Genomic DNA, 23,870 nt, shown 5'->3' with positions numbered 1-23,870 from the left:
AGCACATAATTGAATCATATGTATCTACGGGCTTTTACTGAATGCATTATGTTTAAAGGTCCTTAAAAATATACAAAGAAACTCTGTTTTATATGGCTTTACAAGTACACAAAAAAAAAATATCAAATGGAAATGTCCAAATTTGACAACCAGTCCAGAGCACTCGGAGTCACTTGATGTAGAAGCCTCAGATCACCATTAAATGCTCGAAGTGGGCACTCCTTAACGATGTGTTCCATTGTCTGCTCCTCCGCTCCACAGTCGCAGTCAACAGACGAACGGAAACCCCATTTCTTCAACATGTAGCCACACCTCCCTTGACCCGTCCTAATTCGGTTCAGCTTCGACCAGGTTTGACGCGGCAGTTGGAATCCTTCAACCTTCTTTGTTGGATCTTGAACCAAGTGAGCGTTGTTGGGTGGATGTTCATGCCAACGCTGTCGCCACTCAGAGGTCATGTCGAAAGAGCTGATACTTTTAAAATCAGTCCAGGGTGGTTTGCGTGATTTCAGACGAGTTGTTGGTGGGTGTTGTAGGGCATCGTACAAGGGAGAGTTCTTATGAGAAGAGATCTTCTTGAGCAAGTTTACCCTAGCTGCTTTCCTCCTTAGATCTGGTGGGGCAATATTAGCTAAGACAGGTAACCACTGAATGGGAGTAGATCTGACAGTACCATTGATCACTCTCATGGCTTCATTAAGCTGGACATCAATCTTTGTTGTGTGAATGCTGTTTTGCCATACAGGAGCACAGTATTCACCAGCAGAATACACAAGAGCGAGTGCAGCAGTGCGTAGGGTATTGGCGTCCGCACCCCAGCTACTTCCGGCAATCTTGCGGAGTAGATTCACTCTGGAGCCAAGTTTCTTAGATAACGTGATGCATTGTTGTTTGAATGTCAAGGACCGATCCAGAGTGATTCCTAGATATTTGGGATTGTAGTTATGCGGTACTTCGGTTCCGTCGAAAGTCACATGTAGCTTCCTATGGGCTTCCTTATTATTTAGATGGAATGCAGTAACCTCAGTTTTATTTGGGTTAGGTTGAAGTCTCCATTTATGGAAGTAGTCATTCAATTTCGTCAGATCACTTGTCAGTTCATTCTTACAGTGCATAAGACCTTTACTCTGGAAGACTAACGCTAGGTCATCTGCATACTGGATTTTCAATGAGTCAGTGTCTGGCATATCATGAATATACAAGTTAAACAGAATGGGGGCCAGAACTGATCCCTGAGGTAGGCCATTGTTTAGAGTCCTCCATCTGCTAGACTGTCCGTTCAGAAACACCTTAAAGCGTCTGTCAGAGAGCATGTTGTTCACTAGAAACGCCAGCTTTTGACATGGGATGATTTTAATAAACTTCGACATCAAGCCATCCCTCCACACAGTGTCATAAGCTGCTGTAAGGTCCACAAACACTGCAGCTGATCGGAGACCTCGTTGAAATCCAGCTTCAACTGGAGTTGTCAATGTTAAAACCTGGTCGCAGCAGCTCCGATGTTTCCTAAAGCCACCTTGTTCAACAGGGATGGTTTGATCAATGGCCTCTTGAATGCGATTTAGAATAAGCCTTTCTAGTAGCTTATAGGTCACGCTGAGTAGCGATACTGGCCGGTAGTGAGAAGCATCCATTCCGTCTTTGCCTGGTTTCAGGATGGCAATTATCTTAGCCTGCTTGAAAAGCTTTGGTAATCTTCCAGTTTGTATAATTTCATTGAAGAATTCAATGAGCCACAATTTTGTTTTAGGTCCTATGGCTTTAAGAAACTCTGGATATACGCCATCAAAGCCAACAGCTTTATTTACCTTTAGCATATTCAAGGCTATATCAAGTTCCTCAATGCTGAAGTCACCTGAGTAGTCAGGATGTGGTGTTAGATTGGATCTCTTTATGTACAATTCATTTCTTACGATTCGTGTATGTGCCTTGTCAATTTTAGCTTTCGAATTCTTCATTAGTCTGGATGCAACAGCATTGGCATTCACACGTGGGACTGTGCTTGACAGCCTTGGATCTGTACCAAGTTTTCTTATAACGTTCCAGGCTTTGCGACTAGAATGTGTAAAGTTAAGTTCTGCCACTGTTTTATGCCATTTTTCTCTTCTGTTCTTATTGAGAGCTCTCAAAAGGTTATCAGCTGTTGTGTCATTGTGAGATTCTTGATATTTAACATACAAATCATTGCATTCTTGAGACCATCTGGGGATGTATTCCTTCCGAAACCCACGTGGAATATAGTTTTTGGCATTGACTTTAATAGCACACACAAATCGTTCATAATTGGATGGAATTGGGGGAATCCACTGAACGGTGTTATCAAGACCTTTCTGAAACAGTTCCCAGTTCGCAAGTTGAAAATTCCATCAAGGCTGTGGGATGGAGGTTACTAGTGGAATTTCTGTACCATAATAGAAGACAGGACACAGTACATACAGTAGTGAAACAAGAAACATAGCTCCGTTAACACGTTGGAAAATAAATCCTTTAGTATCTTCTGTTTGTTGCGGTTAACCTTTCCTCCCTTCATGTTGAAACTTCTTGGCAATACATGTAGCCGAGTTTCCTAAATGGAGCTTGTCATCCGCAACTTCTGGGCTTGCTTTCGTACATGACCGGTAATTAATTGACACCTGCGGAATGGTGTGGATTTGCCCATCACTAAAAGTTCGAGTTTTTCGGTTGCTGTTATACTAGTTTCCACCTTCACTGGAACCCTTTCTCTACTTGTTAACTGTTCCTCAGAAACCGCGAATGCCGTGTTGCACAGTTAATGTTGCACAAAATTCGAGTTACAGAGTATTTTTTGCTTCAAGGGAGGAAATGTTTGTTTCGAGAAATCGAATAATTCGTATAACCGAATTTCGAGAATAGTGAAATAAATACACGTCAAAAATAGGACTAACGGCCGGAAAATCTAAGTCAGTTTTAAGATATTAACAAAATGTATTAGGATCAACCTATTGAATACATTATTGAATAGGTTGATCCTAATAACTTTTGGTAATATCTTAAAACTGATGTACATTTCAATACGGACCAAACATGAAATTTGTAACATGTAAATCTAAGTTAGTTCGAGAAACTGAAAATTTGAGTAATGGAGGTTAGAGATATCAAGGTTCGACTCTATTATTATTCGTATGCATGTCTCATAAATGAGAGTGATTAGGTACATTTTCTTGTAACCGTTTAAATGTTTTTTAGTTTAAGATTTGAAATTTAACCCGACAGTACTCACGGGTGAGCGCGGCGCTCACCTCGTGTACGTTCATTTTCCTAACGATTTATTTTGCCAGCGTTCATTCAGAGAAGGAGATTTATTCATTATAATTGCAGTTTTGAAATAATAGTATCCATGCTTAGGTTTAACTCACTTTATATAGGTTTGAATGCATGATTCATAGAAATTTAGGTTAATCTTACTAGAATTGGGGTTCGCTCACTTTATCCAGGTTAGAATGCATTAATTTCTTGAAATCTGGATAGTAGCGTGACAAATAACCACCTTCTGCACAAACAAAATCCAAAAAGAAAAAAGGAAAATAGAACAAAAACCAATAAATCAATGTTTCTGCCTATAGAACTGTCATTGTTGAACCTGTTCATAAATTAGGCAACAGTTCATGTTCTTGTGGAACAGATGTTTCAGTATAAAGTCTCAACACTGTTGTCACCTTTATTCAGCTTCCGAGTCACTTTGATCCAGATGTGAAAAATGGCATGGTTTACAAACAGTTACTATGATTGTGGTCTCCATAAATTGGTGCACTGCATTTCATACATCTGGCTGCTGTTTCCCTGTTCTTCTTTCGTGGACAGTATGCACACTTTTCCGTTCTTTGTCCGCAGAACTTTCAGATGCAGATCTTAGTGAATTCCAGATTTTGCAATTCTTTCTTCAGGATGGAATTTTGTAAGGTCCAGGGCGAGTGTCTTCAGGTACTTCCTTCGCGGGAACTCTTCAGATGTGTTCGATCAAAAAATAATCTGGCTGTTGATACCGGCAATATCCAACATTGTGAAAAATATTCTTAGAGGCCATCTGTAGCACACTCTGGATACAGAGTGCAAAGACTTCATTTCATCAACAACATCGACCCCTCCTTTCATCAAATTATAAAAGGTAAGTCCTTCTGGTTTCATAAGGTCCCCAGTTGTTTCATCAGTTACGGGAAATTCGTGCATACTTGATATGAGTATTACGTTTCTATTCTTTTTAGGCACATACGAAATCAGCATGCAATGCTCCCCAAAAGCAAAAATGTTGCTATTTACAGGCCTGGATCAGGTGTTGACTAGTTCTGGCGGAATCTCCCACTTATTTTCTTCAGTGCTGTGACTATTGTTAGGTTCTTTTCCCGTACAAACTCATTCACTATCCCAAAGGAAGAAAACCAGTTATCGACGGTCATGTTCCGGCCGATTGTTTTCTATTGGCTGAACCATTCTTCTGACGACAAAACTTGGACTATTGTCTATTACAAAGGGACTTTCAGGCTGTCTTCCCACATATATCTCCATGTTTTCAGTATAAAACATCCAAGGACAAACCAAGGCAAAAATTTTGATTCCGTGTTTGGATGGTTTGTTTGGAATGTACTGTCTGAAGCTGCTACGAAAAGCATTTTGTCTAGTGTGACGTATTCCCCGACACTGTAATTGTCTTCACATCGCTGAACAAAACCTTGAAATATTTCTCTGATTGGCGCCAACTTATCCAGAGCTTTCCTTTGCTGCCTAGTAGGAATATCATCAAACCTCAGTGCACTAAGAAGCAAATAAAATCCATTGTAACACATTACCAGGCGAAAATACTCTGGTGCTGTCATATAAGTTGCCCATGAATCTCGGATATTTTGATGTGATGATTTCATAACTCCTGCTAAGTATAACAAACCAATCAGGGCCTTTATCTCATTCACATTTGAGTCCAAGTAATTTCGTCTGAACTTCCGCAAACGAACGTTTGTGTAGTTCACTATTTCAGCAATTACATCGTTAGGAAAGAACAAGTCTCACGACTGGAGAACTGTCACTGCGTGTTGAGCACGTGTTTTCACTCCTGGCGGATGAATGACAATATTCTTCTTGCTCCTGCGCCCGTTGTGTGGAGGGGGATATATGTTCCCCACCGTGACATTGTCCTTACCAACATAATGAGGTCTGATGTGCTCATCGAAATCAGAATCGTCAGCGGCTACTTCACTGCCAGTGTCATGATTACTGTTTTCAATCTTTCCCTCCGAATCTTCACTATCATTGCCTACTATCAGAGGAGAGCCTAAAATTTCATCATCATATTTCTCTAACAACCACTTCCGAATGTGTTCTTCACGTTCCATACTGATTATGTTAATAAAATATCACTCGGCACTCAGACTCGCACTACTTCGCACATGCACGAAAAGTTACACGGATCCTCACGGGTGAGCGCTGCGCTCACTTCCGTTTGCGCCTGCACCAAGATTGAAACCAAAGCGTCTGGGAAGCACTCACGTTTCTGGTTTCCTGTATCCGTCAAAGGGGATACTCAGAAAGGAAGGTAGACGAGAGCTTGGCTTCCCAATTTCCACTAGGTCAGAGTTACAAGCTGTTAAAAATGAAAGTGAGCGCAGCGCTCACCCTGCGCTCACCCGCGAGTACTGATGGGTTAATGGTCAATTCACATTGTAACTGTATATATGTATGGTGTTTATCTTGTCCTTTTTTCACTTAGACTGTGGCGCAATATATGTGATGAAATCCAAGAATTAAAAAATCTTCCTATTTTTGATTTTTTAAAGTTGGCAGCTATATGTTCTAAATGTAGGCTATTGCACGACAAACATTCGCAATTGCATGTAACTATTCTCATGTTTAGACCCGTATTGAAACTTGCTAATGGTTATACGTATAACACAAGAAGCAGAAACACGAAAGCAAGCAGTCACTGTGCTGCAACAAGCACCGTGAGGCATCATAGCGGCAGTCAAAGGGCACCAACACATGAAGGTTGTCACAAAGAATAATGCATCAACAACCAGTTTCTCAGAATTGAAGTCCCTTTTGACCAAGCTCCTAAAAGAACAACTCCCAAGTAACATGTTAACTCGTCAATTGAAGACTAGTTTTGGGAATCAACCAACAATATGTACCTAGCTGTTCACAATCAATAGATTATTGCAGCAAGCATCAAATTAATACGAAAAGTAGCACAATTTTCACTACTTCGACACGTACATCAAGACTTTTAAGCCTCAGATACTATTGAATTTTAACAAGGTTTATGACTCAAATTTTAAGCAGCACAATTCAGTAGCTCGTTAACAATTGAGTTAGTAAAAACGAAGAAATTCATGAGACTTTTAGCCAAATCTTTTCATTGTTATTGGGATTTACCGTGTTTTGGACATCAGTGTTAATAGAATTAATGTCTGTTCCAATTTTAACACTGTTATTTAAAATGTTAATCTGTTTGTTGTGTTCTCAAATGTCTTCCGTTAATGTATTTTACCACTTAATATTAAGATTATAATTAAGTACAGATTAGTTATAAGTAAAAATAACGTTATGTCTTAACCTTGAGAAAAGTTATAAAGGCTGAGGATGCTCGGAAGTCGAGCGAAACATGTCCCTGTTAATGTAGTATAGTAGTAAAATGATTTTCTAGCGACAAAAAACCATTTACTTTACAATGGCGAAAAATGAAAGTATCCTCCTATTCAATACATCATATATTCCGTCATTAGACGGAGTAAACAAGTTCAGACATGTTTCGGCTCGTTTGAGCCATCTTCAGTGAAAAAATTAGGGGGGTTGGAATAATTTACATAATATGAGTTGAAAAAAAAAAACATTTATGTATTGAATAGGTGGAAAACTATAATAAAAATTGTATGCAAATTAAAACATTCGCTCGTCGCCATAAGACCTATCTGTGTCGGCGCGACGTAAAGCCCCTAGCAAAAAAAAAAAAAAAACAAACATTCGCTACCCGTCACTGTACAACTAAACACTAAGTACGTTTCTAACTTCTGAATGGAATGCGAAATACAAACACAAACAGGCTCATCGTGTTATTCTGCAGTTTCACTGCTAACCCACAAGCAAAACTGAGCATCTCTGAGGCTAATGGCTTGCTCCCCAAAGGTGCAATTTATCCTCTGAAGTTTCAGAATTCAAGGCCTTTTGCCATTATCACGCAACTGTGGTGAATTCAAGGCCTTTTTGCCATCATCACGCAACTGCGGCAGGTGCTCTTACCTGAGTTGGAAATCACATTCTTTCCACAATGGATGACTAATAACATTTTCAGGGCTAGGAAACATATGATCGTACTAAGCGGTAATAGCAAAAATTTGTGATGTGATAAGTAAGGTATGTTTTATATAGATTTAATACGATGAGAATCGGGACTTCAAATTTACGATGTGCAAAGGGGGAAAACGTGTTAATGAGGAACGCACTAACGAGGTTTCACTGTACTCAAATAGTCAAAAGAAAGAAACTAACAGTAAAAATGAGTTTAATTTGTGTCCTTCAGTTGGCACGAAATACGATCTGTGGCTTTCAGACGCGCAATGAACACTCATAAACTCCAAACTCATGTGCTAACAACCAAGTCTTCGTTAAAATGCCAAGGTCAGTCCAATTTATAACCAGGGAGTTTCTCCGTTGATGGCCCAACTTACCGTGCCAATAGTGTCTTTTTACCATGACACATTCCTTACCAGCAATACTCATACACCAGCAGGTCCCAAGATAAACAACCATGATGATGAATACCAAAATGATAGTTACAAAGCAGTCTTGGGGACCAGATATGTATGGCAGGCCAAGAATATACCTTAAAAAATATCCCTGACAGATATGACCACCGAAATGAATCTTAAGGACATACAAAGGTGATTCAAAGCTGAGAGAGACACACAAGAATAGATCACATTATGTTACTAAATGAAGTGACACCTCTAAACAAGGTGGAGAGAGTAAAATAAGAAACACGTGTAAAGTGACAAGATGTCAAAACAGGTAAAAACCAACTAAGATGGAATCATAATAAATGTCCTTTCTTAGGATGTCACCACCCAAGTGATAATTAAGGCAAGAGATATATTTGAGATTACCTCGGGAGCGATATGTAGAGTACCAGAATGAACTAAGGAATATCCATAATGGAATTTACAGTTTCTGCGCGAATCAGAAACTCAAGCTTGTTTAAATCTTTTATAGATATCGTAGTAATTTAGGCAGGCTTTTATGGAGCCTTCTGCTTCCATATGTGCCTCAGAAGGAAAGTTCATGAGTAATGCAAGGAACAAGAAAATCTAACTTCAAACAAGCACAAAGAGTTTAAAATACAAGAAGGGACACCAACGCCATCTTGACAAACTTATTATTCAAAGGAGCCTAATTATTATTAAAAGGAGTCCACACTCTAATAACAATTAAGTTAGGCAAAGATAATATGCATTGTGAAACAAGATCCATCCCATTGTCCATTATATTTAAGACCGTTTATAGTGTCTTTGAGAATTTGTTTCTCACAAACATCTGGAGGTCTTTTGCATGTGACAATTTGTTCAAAGTATGCTCTTGGGATCCCATTTGGAGCCATTGTCTTCACATGACTATACCATTGCAGCCTCTTCAGTTCTAGCGTTTGTCATACTCCTTTCCAATCCAAGTTGCTGTCCTCTTATCTTCATTTCATATTTTATCTTTTGTGTCTTTTGTAGACAAGTACCGTAAATAGGGTAACTTCGGCCATACAGGGTAACTTCGGCCACTGACGAATAGCAACTGTAAAAGATGAACCACTTGCAACAACTAAAATGCACATACAATAGAATGCTCTATCAACACTCAGTAGTCCAAATAACATGAGTGAGTCAATTGATTTTTTTTGCAGCCCCGACTATTGTCTTGTCTGGTAACAGCAGAAAACAAAACTGTTCTCTAGCCCCAGCATTCAATTCTCCATTCCAGTGGTTTATACAGTTAAAATGTAAGTTCATCTGGTAACTGATCAACACAATTTGATGCATTTTATTCAAATAGGTTTTTCAGGGAATAGTTTTGTGATAAAAGTTGTCCTCTTCTGGGGTAACTTCAGCCATGCCAAGAATGTACAGAAAAACATTACGCGACCGCGGATATTGTAATTACAATCTGTTTACTTCAAGAACGCTTTAGAGGAGATTAATAAAGGCACAATAACAATAAACGGGGAAGTTTATCCCGACAGGAAGGGGAAAGACAGTTTCCATTTTTAATGATAAATAGACGGATATCTGTTGACATGGACGATACGCATTTAAGAACTTGATGACGGCCCAGATATTGTCTAATTTGAAGACAGTGTATTTTGAAGACAGTCTACAAGATTGCTTCTTTTCCGACCACCTTTTCTCTCCATAGAATTGGGCTTTATGATTTCCATACCTTTTATTTATTATCTTTTGTACCATTACAAATATTTCTGCAATGCAACATGTAATTTGTAATATCATACAATGCTTGTATGCTTAGGCTAAATAAAATAGTTTCTTCTTTGGGGAAAAAGTGAATTTGATTACTATACATCTGTTTCACCATAAATCGCTTTAATTTGTTTGTGATTGTTGATACTGGGCATTTTGCAGGTTTTTAAAAAACATTCACGGTGGCCGAAGTAACACTACATTGAAGAAAACTTTGTCTCGTGAGTTATTTTTATGGCGGCCGATTTACCCCAAAACACGGGATAACTCCGGCCACTCTTTCGATAATCATTATTCGTTACTGAATAACAATGAGAATTATATTCATATTTTAAAATGAAGAAGAAACATGGCAGAATTTGTTATATATTTCAGAAAATTAGAGGGAATATTTCACATTTTATTTTTAAAAATGTACGAAAAAGTGACCAAAGTTACCCTGTTTTACGGTACCAAAAACCTTCATTCCTGTTGCTGGAGCCGGATGTTGGCTCAAAGCTATCATGATTTGAAATGTTCAGGATTAATTTTGAGGAATGTTTTGTGTGTAATATTCCTGAATAATGCTGATCGTTTTCAAAATATCTGCAAAAATCCATTTCAACTCCCACTCCTCTCTTAGCCATGACAGTAATTCCAGTATCTGAGATAACACAACTGTAAAATACATATTGAGTTTCATAAAGGTACACCTTACTTTTTTCATGAGATACTTGAACAAACAAACGTTCATGCATTCACACACGATATGGAAAGAAAGTTAAACACAATTATAATTCATATAATGTACAGACAGAAGGTAAATTTTAATTCTAGAGTTGGGAGACCATTCATGAAATATGTGATTAGTTCATTTCTTTCATAAAGGTTGTAGTTGTTAGATATTTAACTTAATATTTCTTATAATGTGGTATTATAGTATATTATTTGTTTGGTACAGGAGAGAGTCGAAGAGAACTCCTTTCTGGATGAGATTCCATGGCTGGAAAGGCTTCAGCATGGTGGTCAGCCCCAGGCGTGTAAAGTATGTCACCCTGTAGCTTGGTTGTAGTGTGCGCTAGGTAGTGGCATTGGAATTACGTGCTTGTTTAAATTGAGGGAGACTTATATCCCCGCAAACTTGATTGTCCATTTTTTGAGTTTCCCTCATCTCTCCAATGCAACACAGTCTTGTTATTGCCCATCACGTCTAAGGAAATGATTTGCATTATTAAAGATGCAGAGAATTTTTGAAGCCTTGCAGTGGAAAGAAAGTACGGTATTTGCGACATTTGTAAGCTAATGATATAAATGTCCCACGAATTGACACGTGGCTGCCGTATTGGAGATCTTTGAAATATCACTGGTCTGAGCCAGGATTGAATGTGCTAACTGGGGCTCAGAGATGTTAATGAAATGTTAAGTATGGCTGCAAGTGTAACAAGTTCTCTTAACGTTATTGAAAATGCAGAGAATATTGGAAATTTGCTCAGTCTGGTGAAAACACAAAACGTGACTTGAAGAGACGAATAGTAATTGCTGGGCATTTCACATCCAATTAAAAATTTGAATGAAAATAAGCTGTGCTATTAAGTGAATGAAAGATAATGATTAGGGCAGGGATTTTGATGCTTTGCTTATAAACAGATTGCTAGTTTCTGTAGGGTTCATTTCTTGTCAATAAAACACAAACTCGTTTTTAGAATATTCTTTCATAAAATTAAGCCAGGCTGGGTGGCTCAGATAGTTGAGTCTGAACCCAACTTGGCAGGTTCGATCCTGGCTCAGTCCGGTAGTATTTGAAGGCGCTCGATTACGTCAGCCTCATGTCGGTTGATTTATTGCCACTAAGAGAGCTCCTGCGGAACTAAATTGTGGCATGTTGGCGTCTCCAAGAACAGTAAAAGTAGTTGGCAGGACGTAAAGCAAATAACATTATTATTACATAACATTAGAGTGTGTGTATTATTCACATGTGTGTGATATTTTATTTGCTGAAAATCATTCCATCTATTAAGCATGGAACTTTTACAAAATGCCAGATTGTTGTGAAATAAAGGACAGTTTTCATGCCTCACGTGAGGCAAGCAAATTCTGCATTTCATCAGTTTCTCTACAATACATGTCATTGTGCAAAGTTTCTAGTACTTGGGAAGTGACTGATGCAGGATTGGACATGCAGATCAAAAAAAGGGTACAATACATACATACATACATACATACATACATACATACATACATACATACATACATACATTATCATTATAGACTGTTATGCCTTTCACCATTCAGTCTGCAAGCCTCTGAGAATTTACTAAACGTCGCCACAATCCTCGATTTGCAACTAGTGTTGTGGCCTTATTTAGCTCTATCCATCTTATCTTTAAATCGTTAGAAACCGAGTCTAACCATCGTCGTCTTGGTCTCCCTCTACTTCTCTTACCCTCCACAGCAGAGTCCATTATTCTCCTAGGTAACCTATCCTCCTCCATTCGCCTCACATGACCCCACCACCGAAGCCGGTTTATGCGTACAGCTCACTGATCTCCATACATGGATGGCTGGTAGCTTGGGTAGCAGTAAGCCGAATAGAAGATGACTGGCGTAGTAAGATGGCAGCGAGCGCACGGTGCAGTAGACAACAAGGAGCGCGCTTGCTTTGTTCATGTTCAGTTCAGTGACGCCAGGCCTGTAGTTCCACGGGTGTTCTGTGCTGTGTTATTACAATACCCCACATATTTACAAAGGAATTAAGATGAAATACATCAATGAGAAATCACTAGTTTAGATATTTCACTCGCTGAATTGAAACCACATGTTACTTCTGCATGTTAGTAAAATATAAAAAAACAAGGGAGCCATGCTTGTACTACTACAATCAACACAAATACGAATTTCTAAATGTAAATAATACAAATACATAATATATTTAAACTATCAAAGTATACGTGTGTGGCAGATATAAATTGAGTACTATCTGGAAGAGGTACAACATTCTCTCCGTCAGTTCAAGTTACAATATTTCCTAACATAACGTAATTGTATTGATTACATAGTAAACAAGTGACTGTCAGCATGCCGAAGTGTACTTCTACGGCAAATACGCCGCGAAATGCGTGAATATCCAGCGAAAAACACACAGTAAACTATCGTTATGCCGTTACAGGAGAAGTGGGTGTAGTTATGGGCTTTTAAATGTCTGCGGGCTCATATTAAATGGCTTCTACAAGCTTTAAACAAGCCGGAATTAATAAAATAAAAACATTTTCTGAAACAGGAAGAATAGGGCTATTTTTGTATGAATAAAAAGAAAAACCGAGTTTTTGGCTCAAAATACGAAAAATTCAGTCATAAGAGAATGCATAATTTCGTGGCATATGTGTATAAAATTTACAGCAACGTTTCCAGGAACTGTTTTTCACTCCTATTGTATTACCGATCGCTAATTGCATGTATTCAGCACCTAAGTTAATATTTGTCGGCCGTTATGATGCACTCATTTTTATTGCTATCCCGGAGTTTTACTGACCTCGGAATGACTTGTCGGTGTTCGCAATGTCCTTATGCTTTGAGGGAACTTGTCTCTATATTTTTAATTATTCAAATGCGCCATTAATTGCGGTTTAAAATTGATTATATTATCATTGCTCCTCCATGAGGAGAGCTCTAGGATGGGTACACCAACATGGCGAACCGCACACTCAACTTGGCGTACTTTCTCCTGCAGCGGAGAGCTGGCATCAGCGATCCATGTATAGAGATCAGTGGTACAGCTTCATCAATCGAGTTCATTCCTAAATTAGCCTTTATCTCCTCATTCCGAGTACCCTCATGCCATTGTTCCCACCTGTTTGTACCAGCAATCATTCTTGCTACTTTCATGTCTGTTACTTCCAACTTATGAATAAGATATCCTGAGTCCACCCAGCTTTCGCTCCCATAAAGCAAAGTTGGTCTGAAAACAGACCGATGTAAAGATAGTTTCGTCTGGGAGCTGACTTCCTTCTTACAGAATACTGCTGATCGCAACTGCGAGCTCACTGCATTAGCTTTACTACACCTTGATTCAATCTCACTTACTATATTACCATCCTGGGAGAACACACAACCTAAATACTTGAAATTATCGACCTGTTCTAGCTTTGTATCAGCAATCTGACATTCAATTCTGTTGAATTTTTTACCTACTGACATCAATTTAGTCTTCGAGGGGCTAATTTTCATACCGTACTCATTGCACCTATTTTCAAGTTCCAAGATATTAGACTGCAGGCTTTCGGCACAGTCTGCCATTAAGACCAAATCGTCAGCATAGGCCAAACTGCTTACTACATTTCCACCTAACTGAATCCCTCCCTGCCATTTTATACCTTTCAGCAGATGATCCATGTAAACTACGAACAGCAAAGGTGAAAGATTACAGCCTTGTCTAACTCCTGTAAGTACCCTGAACCAAGAACTCATTCTACCATCAATTCTCACTGAAGCCCAATTGTCAACATAAATGCCTTTGATTGATTTTAATAATCTACCTTTAATTCCATAGTCCCCCAGTATGGCGAACATCTTTTCCCTCGGTACCCTGTCATATGCTTTCTCTAGATCTACGAAACATAAATACAACTGCCTATTCCTCTCGTAGCATTTTTCAATTACCTGGCGCATACTGAAAATCTGATCCTGACAGCCTCTCTGTGGTCTGAAACCACACTGGTTTTCATCCAATTTCCTCTCAACGACTGATCGCACCCTCCCTTCCAAGATGCCACTGAATACTTTGCCTGGTATACTAATCAATGAGATACCTCGATAGTTGTTGCAATCCTTCCTGTTCCCTTGCTTATAGATAGGTGCAATTACTGCTTTTGTCCAACCTGAAGGTACCTTACCAACACTCCACGCTAATTTTACTACTCTATGAAGCCATTTCATCCCTGCCTTCCCACTATACTTCACCATTTCAGGTCTAATTTCATCTGTACCTGCTGCCTTATGACAATGGAGTTTATTTACTATCCTTTCCACTTCCTCAAGCATAATTTCACCAATATCATTTTCCTCCTCCTCATGAGCTTGGCTGTTTGCAACACCACCATGATGATTTCCTTTTACATTGAGAAGATGTTCAAAATATTCCCTCCTCCTCTCCAGTGATTCCCTGGGATCTATTATGAGTTCACCTGAATTACTCAAAACACTGTTCATTTCCTTTTTCCCTCCCTTCCCAAGATTCTTTATTACTGTCCAGAAAGGTTTCCCTGCTGCTTGACCTAGCCTTTCCAGGTTATTACCAAAATCTTCCCATGACTTCTTTTTGGATTCCACAACTATTTGTTTCGCTCTCTTTCTTTCATCTACGTACAAATCCCTGTCTGCCTCGGCCCTTGTTTGGAGCCATTTCTGATAAGCCTTCTTTTTACGTTTACAGGCTGCTCTCACTTCATCATTCCACCAAGATGTTCGCCCTTTCCCATCTTTACACACAATTGTTCCTAGGCATTCCCTTGCTGTTTCTACTACAGCATCCCTGTATGCCACCCATTCAGTTTCTATATCCTGAACCTGCTTACTGTGTACTGTTTGAAACTTCTCACTAATTATATCCATGTACTTCTGTCTAATTTCCTCGTCCTGGAGATTTTCTACCCTTATTTGTTTGCAGACAGATTTCACTTTCTCTACCCTAGGCCTAGAGATACTTAGTTCACTACAGATCAGATAGTGGCCTGTATCATCGAAAAATCCACGAAAAATTCGTACATTCCTAACAGATTTCCTGAATTCGAAGTCTGTTAAGATATAGTCTATTATGGATCTGGTACCCCTAGCCTCCCATGTGGAGCGGTGAATAGCCTTATGCTTGAAGAATGTATTCATAACAGCTAAACCCATACTAGCACAGAAGTCCAGCAAACGCTTCCAATTCCCATTAGCTTTCATATCTTCCCCACATTTACCAATCACCCTTTCGTATCCTTCAGTTCTATTCCCAACTCTCGCATTGAAATCTCCCATTAGCACTATTCTATCCTTGCTGTTGACCCTGACCACGATGTCACTCAATGCTTCATAAAACTTGTCAACTTCATCCTCATCTGCACCCTCACATGGTGAATACACGGACACAATTCTTGTCCTAATTCCTCCAACTGACAAATCTACCCACATCATTCGTTCATTTAGGTGCCTAACAGAAACTATGTTGCGTGCAATGGTATTCCTGATAAAGAGCCCTACCCCAGATTCTGCCCTTCCCTTTCTAACACCCGTCAAGTACACTTTATAATCTCCTATCTCTTCTGCATTATCTCCCCTTACCCGAATATCACTTACTCCTAGCACATCCAGATGCATCCTCTTTGCTGACTCAGCCAGTTCCACCTTCTTTCTTCCATAAGCACCATTAATATTGATAGCTCCCCATCGAATTCCATTTCGTTCGCCAAGTTGTTTCCAAGGAGTCCCTCGCCTGTCAAATGGGAGTGGGACTCCATTACTCCCATAGGTCCGAGGCTTGCTTAAAATGTTCTGAGCTCGGTAAATTCATGAAGCAGGATGCTACCCTACTTGCACATAGTCCAAGTGAGGATCTCTCTAACGGGTTATGGACCACCGGTGAATTGTATAGTTCTAGCCGTCTGAGCACAAGGATGGCCACGACTCAGAATATGTCCGAGATGCCCACTCCCATTCCATAGCAACTGGTATCCCAACTCTCAGGACCAACTTACTAGGCCACTCAGCCATTGCCCATGGTTCACGAACTAGGACGTGACTACAGTAACCCACAAACTCCCGCGGCACGTGGTGTGATGTAAAGGGTACAATTGGAAAATAAATTTTACCAGAGTGTGAGAAGCTTGATCTGAAGAGGGAAGTGTAAAGAAGTGATATATAACATATATATATGAATGGATGAAAACCATAACGGTATAAGTGACATTTTTTTAAAAAATGAGTTAAGTGCAGGATGTAACTCCAGGAGGATGTATCCTTTCACCAGCAAAGAGATACAAAATAATGATAGCGGTAATATTCTGCGCTCTAGTGATAGGTGGTATAACTACAAATAGCATGCTTTATATGAGTGTTAAGATTTTTAAATGCCTTTTTCTCCGAATGATCAAAATGCTACATATACTGTTATGGTTTTCATCCATTCATATTATTGTTCAATACTCGTGTATACCTTGACACTGAGAAAAGGGCAGAGAGTAAAATCCACATCAGTGAGTGAGTGAGGAAAGAAGAGTGAGAGGAAGGACAGGGAAGCTCAGGATAAGAAATGAGAATGTCAGGAAGGATATCAGAGTAGAAAGGCTTTCTGACAGAATGAAGAGAAAGAAAGTGAGATAGATGGTTTGGAAATTTTGAGGATATAAGGAGGGAAGGCTACTGAAGCGGATGGTGGAGGCCAAGATTGAAGGAAGGAAAATAGCAGGTAGACCCTGGCTAAGGTGATTGGACCTGGATTGGAGCGCAGTTGGTTGGATGGGGGAAGATGGAAAGGGGTCACCAGTATCATGACCCTCTGATGGGGCTGGAGCTGTAAAAAGGGAAATTGATAACCATGTGACTGGTAAAGGTTTTACCAGGAGGAAAGAACTTACAGTACTGTCAAAACCCTGCAAAACTTGTGTGTTGCCTAGTTTGGGTTTTTGAAATTGTTTGGAGGTTTCACCAGTGTCCAGTACTATCCATTTCACTTGCAGTTGTACAAAATTCCTTTCACATAACACGTTGCAGGTACGATTGAGTAGGGGCTCATCTCAGATTTATTTAGTGAAGAGCAGGGAAACTAATATAGGCTCTATATGGAAATTGAATAAAAACTGCTCATTGGTCATTTTCAGGAGCAAAGAAAATTGTTGGGACATTGTAACTTACAGAAAAGAAAACTGTATTTACAGTAAGAAAGGAAACATAATGATAAAATAGATAATGGGTTGTATCGAAGCTACGTCCACAGATATTTTGAATGCTCAGGGTTAAGGTTTAGATATATTTTATTTTTGGCTTGACTCTCCTCTTGTGCATGTTGTGAAATCACACAATTCCCTATTTCCTGCAATTTGATTACTTCTTGTTGTGTGTTTTTAGGCTTATCTTCTTTTATGACCACATAGGATCACTTTAGTCAGTCCGTCGTTCAGGTCTCTTTGAAGGGATTGTTCAGGCTTTGCGGTCCTCCCAGTACTTCTTCAGACGCTCCGATCTTCTTGCCCTTTCCCCAGTTGAAAATATGCGTGTTGTTGGTTTGCTTTGTGTAAGGGTAAAGTGGAGGTTTGTATTCTTGAGTTTTGTATTCAATTTTGTCTTATTTGTGGTGTCTTCTGTTGTAAGGCCTATTTCCTCCAGATCCTCTCTTACTTCTCTGATCCATTTACATCCTGTTGTGGTATTTTTTGAGACGAGATTGTGTTGTACTAGTTGTTTCAGAAGTCTCGAATTCTGCATCCTCATGATATGTCCAAAGAATCCCAGTCTCCTCTTATGCATAGTATCTGTAATGGGTTCTTGCTCTTTGTACACGACTTTGTTAGGTATTAACCGCCACTGACCATCTTTCTGGTATTTTTTGTTGATGCAGGTTCTTCCATTCTTCCTTTCAATTTTCTGAAGTGTGCCAGTCTTTGATTGTTTATTCAGATAAAAAAGTGTTTGTGCTGCATGTGTAGCTTCCGGTTTTATAACTGTGTTGTAGTGTTTTATTTTTGTATTTATTGATAGACATTTCTTTTTGTAGATATCCCATGTTAATTTTTGTGCTTTAGCTAATCTATTTGTTCTTGTTTGGATTGAGATTTTTTTTATTTAGGTTATGTGTTATTACTTCTCCAAGATATTTAAATTGAGTTACTATTTTGATTTTATTACCATTTATGGTAACTTCTTTTAGTTGTGTTGGTTTTTGGGGCATAATTTGTTTTTTCAAATGATATTTGCAATAAGTTCTGATATCTGGGATTTTGCTTCTTTTATGTCCACTGCTAGTAATGCTAAATCGTCAGCGAAACCCAGGCAATTTGTTTTGATTTTTCGGCCAATCTTTATTTTGGGGGGACATTTCCTAAACCATTTCCTCATTGCCATTTCTAGAGCCGTAGTCCAGTTTTAATTTCAAATGTCTCTGATGTTTCACCCCTAAACTTCACTTTTGATTTGGTGTTGGTGAGAGTCAATATTATCATGTTTATTAATTTGGGGTGTAGTCCAAGGTGTCTTAAAATTTTAAACAGATTCTCTATGGATGCAATCATAAGCTTTCTTGAAATCTACAAATGTTATCACCATATCTCTGTTTCTTCTCCTTTTATAGTCCATTATCAACTTAAGACTCATGATCTGATCAGGACAGCTCCTCTAGGGTCTGAAACCTCCTTGATATTCTCCTAGTGCTTTCTCAAGTTGTAAACTTATCCTATTAAGGATGATTATTGAAAATATTTTGTATGTTATGTCTAGGAGCGAGATTCCCCTGTAGTTATTAGGGTCGGTTTTGTCTCCTTTTTTGTGCAGTGGGTGAATGAGGGCTCTTGTCCAGTGTTCTGGTAGTTCTTCTTTAATCCAGATAGAGACAAGTTGTTGATGGAGGGCAACTTTTGCTCATGTTCCTGCATATTTCTAGATTTCCGCAAAGGTCTAATCTTCTGGAGCTTTTTAGTTTTTTAATTTATTCAGAGCTTGGTAGACTTCCTTTATTGAGGGGGGATTGATATTCTCTGGTGGTGTTTTTATCGGGGTGTTGGTGTCCAAATGAAGGAGTTCTGTAGGTTCCTCACAATTTAAAAGCTTGTTGAAATATTTAGCCAGAATTTCTACATTGTCTTTATTGTTATGAGCCATCTTACCATTTTCATCCTTCATCAGTAGGGTCGGAGCTTATCTATCTTCATAGAGTAGACACAAGCTGAAAGTTAGACGGACTCGGTTGCGGCTCTGCCACTTTGTCTCTCTTATGCCCTGCCTCAAATTTCTTGGGTTTGTTCCTTTGTCTTTGACTCATTTGTTTCGTTTTCTTTAAATTTAAAATTTGGTTGTTTCTGAAATGTTCACAACTTTTTGCACACCCACTCGAGTTATATCAAATATTATTGCAGATATTGATAGATCTTGTAGACAAAATGAATATCACAGTACATACTATCACAATGTGGTTCCAAATTGAACTGGTTTTACTGCATGCTCAAACTCGCCACAAAATGGTGGATGCATGCGCCACGCGTGCCATCTGACCTGGAAAACTATTTAGGTAGACTGTTAAGTCCATTATTATAATTTTGCTAGGTTTTATGGTTTTGAAATTATTGAAGTGTACAGTCTTTTGGGCCAATACTAGAATGAAATTATAGGCGTATTGTAATCAGAATCCTCTACAATTTTGCCAAACATAATTACACATCTAGAGATTGAAGTCAGACAAATGCAGATGATTTTGCATTAATGATGTCATTAAAAGGTCTTTGGTACTTTCTTATGTGGCATTCTTCTACTTCCTGATCTCGTGACTTGTCCCCACTTGTACGACATGCTATCACATCTAGTATGTCCTGTACTTGTCCGGTCTTTTTTCTTTAAGCCAGATCTAGTTAGAACTTTTGTTAGGTCTTAGGTGTACCTTTCCACTTCTGGCACCATTCCTCCTTCATATTGAACTTAACATTCTTACAACTAAGCCCAGTTGGTTTACAGGATTTGAGATAATTCTGGGGAGGATCATTTACTCTTTGATGGATTGGGAGATTGCATGTGTGTGATTTATTTCATTCCCTTATAGTTCTGTTGATGAACATACTGGTTAATGCCATTATTAGGCTGAGCTAACTTGCTAGTATCAATACAAAACATTGGGGTTCCTTTAGAAATTACTAAACATATGTCAAAAATTATTTATGTTAAATATATTCCATTACTTGTGTAGGGTAGCAGGTAGGGACCCTCTTCAGAGGCAGCCCTACCCAGGGAGGGGCGCCCCTGCCTGTGTGGGTCCCAGAGCACACTGACCCGGTTTGTAACATCTGGTATGGGTCCCAGCTCAGGGTTACGAGTGAAGACCTCAACGGCATCTACGGCGGAGAAGGTGGACTTCGGTACGGCGGAGATGGCGGAAGGGGCATACCCGTAGCGTCTGTACTCCAGAGGAGCGGCTATGAAAGGCGTCTGTCTCCATGTTAGGGGCGGCCTAATTTTGAACCTGGCAGTAGGTATAAAATGCCTTTGGGTGTGACGAGCCCATCGTAACAATAGCCTATATGGACAAAGCCGATATGGTGCCTCGGAAAAGGTTAGGGCGTCCCCTGCTAAAAGCGACGCGCAGCTCTTCAGGTGCTGGGGGAACTGTGAAAAATGGGCAACCAGCACCAAACCACATCAAAATTGCAACAGTAAATGTACTGACACTGATGGGAAAGACAGAAGAACTGGTTGACTTCATGATAGAAAAAGATATAGCCATACTTGGACTGTGCGAGACCAAGAACGGGGGTACAGGGGAGATCCCTCTGAGAGAAGGATACAGGCTGTATTACAGCGGAGGACCTGAAGCAAAAAATGGAGTGGCCATCATACTTAGAAGAGAAATCCAAGAATATGTGGAATATACAAAGTACGTGAGCGATAGGATGATGATGATGATGAGACTCCAGTTTGAAAATGGTGTGAAAAATCTATTTCAGTTGTATGCCCCACAAACTGGTTGCATAGATGAACATCTAGAGGACTTCTTAGAGGAAGTGGAGAGACAGATAGAAGATAAGGAAGTACTATTGATGGGAGATCTAAATGCACAAGTTGAAATGGAAAGACAAGGAAAGGAAGATGTTGTAGGGCCCTTTGGATATGGAAATGTAAATCCAGAAGGCAAGTTGTTGGTGGATTTTTGCATGAGGAATCAAATGATTGTTGGAAACACCTGGTTTAGGAAGAACAGTCAGAAGATTACAAGGTATGGTTGGGGAGACAGACGAACAAAGGCCATGATTGATTATATAATCATAGAGAAAGAACACCGCAAGAACCTTGTAGATGTAACAGCCATGCCTGAAGAAGCCTTTGGTGGAGATCATAGAGTTGTGATAGGAAAATTGAAAGTTGGAAAGATTGAAAAACCCCAATTAAGAAGAGAGAAAAGAATGAAAGTATGGAAGTTGAAGGAGAAAAGCATACAAGAAGAATTTCAAAGGGAAATAATACCCTTGATACCCAGAACAGAGGTGGGGAATGTTAAAGAGGAATGGAAAAGATTTAAGGAAGCATTGGTTGGATGTGCAGAAAAGGTGTGTGGTAGAACATCAGGAAATGTGAAAGACAAGGAAACACACTGGTGGAATGATAGGGTAAAGATTAAAGTGAAGGAAAAGAAAATGGCATGAAAGCATGGAAAACATCTAAGACTGAAGAAAATAGAAGAAAATATGTGGAGGCAAAGAATTTGGCCAAGAAAGTAGTGGAGGAAGAAAAGAGGAAAAGCTGGGCCTTATTCACACAGAAATTGAGAGATGATACGCAGGGCAGCAAGAAATTACTGTATGGTATCTTAAGAAACAAAAAGAGAGATCAAGTAAACACCAGATTTGTGAAGGATGAAGGTGGCATAATTTTAACAAAGCCAGAAGAAATAAGAAATAGATGGAGAGAGTATTTTCAGAAGCTGCTGAACATAAGAACGGATGACAGTCATTCAATGGACGACCAGGAAAGGCAATTAGTTGATGTAGAAATGGATAAAGAAATTACAATGAATGAAATTGAAATGGCACTAAGAAAGATGAAGAATGGAAAAACTGCTGGAATAGATGAAATTTCAGTGGAGATGATAAAGGCAGCTGGAGCTGTAGGCCTGCAGTGGACATACATCGGGTTGTCAGGAATGTCTGGGAGAATAAGGAGGTCCCTGAGGATTGGCAAAAAAGAAATAATCATCCCAATTATCAAGTAAGGTGATAAGAAAGTTTTGAAGAACTACAGGGGAATTACTCTAATATCCCATGTTGCTAATATAATGGAAAGGATACTGGAAAGTAGAATAAGGTTAAGGGTTGAGAATCAGATACAGGAAAATCAGTTTGGTTTCAGAAGTGGAAGGTCAACAATAGAGCCCATTTTCATTATGAGACAACTAATGGAAAAGCATTGGGAGTACAGGAATGATATGGTGATGACATTCATTGACATTGAAAAGGCATATGACAGTGTCTCCAGTATGAAAGTTTGGGACAGTCTGGTGCAAAAAGGAATTGGACAGGGATTAATAAAAATGATCATGGCATTGTATAAGGAATGTTGTAGTTGCGTGCAAACACAAGTTGGCAGGACAAGTTGGTTCAAAATAACTAGTGGGCTGAGACAGGGAAGTTTTCTATCACCAATCCTGTTTACAATAGTAATGGATGACATCATGAGAACAGCAAAAGCAGCATATGGAGGAAGAGAAATGAACATGATGATATTTGCAGATGATATTGTGATTTGGGGAGAAGACAACAGGAAGGTTGAAGAACAGTTGAATGTGGTGAATGGGAAGATCAAAGAATGTGGATTGAAAATAAGTGTAGAAAAGAGTAAAACTCTTGTTATGGCTAGAGGGGAGAAAGAAGTGAAAGGTCAGATTAGACTTGCAGACAAGTCCCTGGAAGTAGTGGGCACGTTTAAATACCTGGGGAGTGAATTAATGGAGAATGCTCGACTGGATGCTGAGATTAATAAAAGGATTCAAGCTGGAAGTTGTTTCTATCATAGTGTAAGAAACATGTTATGGGACAAAGATGTGCCAATGGAAGCAAAGGATACTATGTACAAGATGTATTACGTACCCATAACTTACGGAGCAGAAACTTGGACAATGACAAAGAAGGATGAGAGTCGAATACAGGCAGCCGAAATGAAGTTCTTGGGGAGTATGATACAGAACAGTAGAAGAGACAAAATAAGGAATGAGAAAATCCGGGAAGAAATTAGAGTGGAAAAAATGAATGATAGAATAGAGAAGAGCCGACTAAGATGGTTTGGGCACATAAAGCGAATGAGCGACGAAAGAATGCCAGAAAAGGTGATGGAAATGCAAATCCAAGGAAGGAGAGGCCGTGGACGGCCACGATTGAGATGGCAGGATATCATCCAACGCAGCATTATAGAAAGAACCTGGACTGGGACACAGTGTTGGGGGAGGAGTGGTGGAAAGACCGAAGAAAGTGGAGAGGAACCATATTTGCCCCTATCCGGCTACAGCTGGATAAAGGGAAATGATGATGATTTGTGTCACATGTCCCCTTTGATATGTTACTTTCTGTTTATCATAATAATTGTCCAGCAATAATACAAATATTTTCAGAGTTGAGAAATTAAGTATAATTTTATTTCTTGGTTGGTATATTTTTGCACATTTTAGGGAGTATTTTGCAGTAATTTCAATATTTCTTGATTGCTTTT

General features: G+C 39.2%; 1 protein-coding gene across 5 annotated transcripts in view; it reads left to right on the top strand.

The window, feature by feature from the left end:
- The window catches only part of Haspin (haspin), a 369,818-nt gene that overhangs the window by 35,695 nt on the left and 310,253 nt on the right, over positions 1–23,870 (top strand). For 3 of the 5 annotated variants that reach the window (XM_067156420.2, XM_067156417.2, XM_067156415.2), the window contains exon 3: positions 10,405–10,488. The exons of the other annotated variants lie outside the window; for them this stretch is intronic. In XM_067156420.2, coding sequence (XP_067012521.2) covers positions 10,405–10,488 — 84 coding nt within the window. The remainder of the gene's footprint in view (positions 1–10,404; positions 10,489–23,870) is intronic. 5 annotated transcript variants of the gene reach the window in all.

This window comes from Anabrus simplex, chromosome 12 (assembly GCF_040414725.1).
Source record: "Anabrus simplex isolate iqAnaSimp1 chromosome 12, ASM4041472v1, whole genome shotgun sequence".
Classification (NCBI taxonomy): domain Eukaryota; kingdom Metazoa; phylum Arthropoda; class Insecta; order Orthoptera; family Tettigoniidae; genus Anabrus; species Anabrus simplex.
This window is presented reverse-complemented; position numbering and strand designations above follow the sequence as displayed.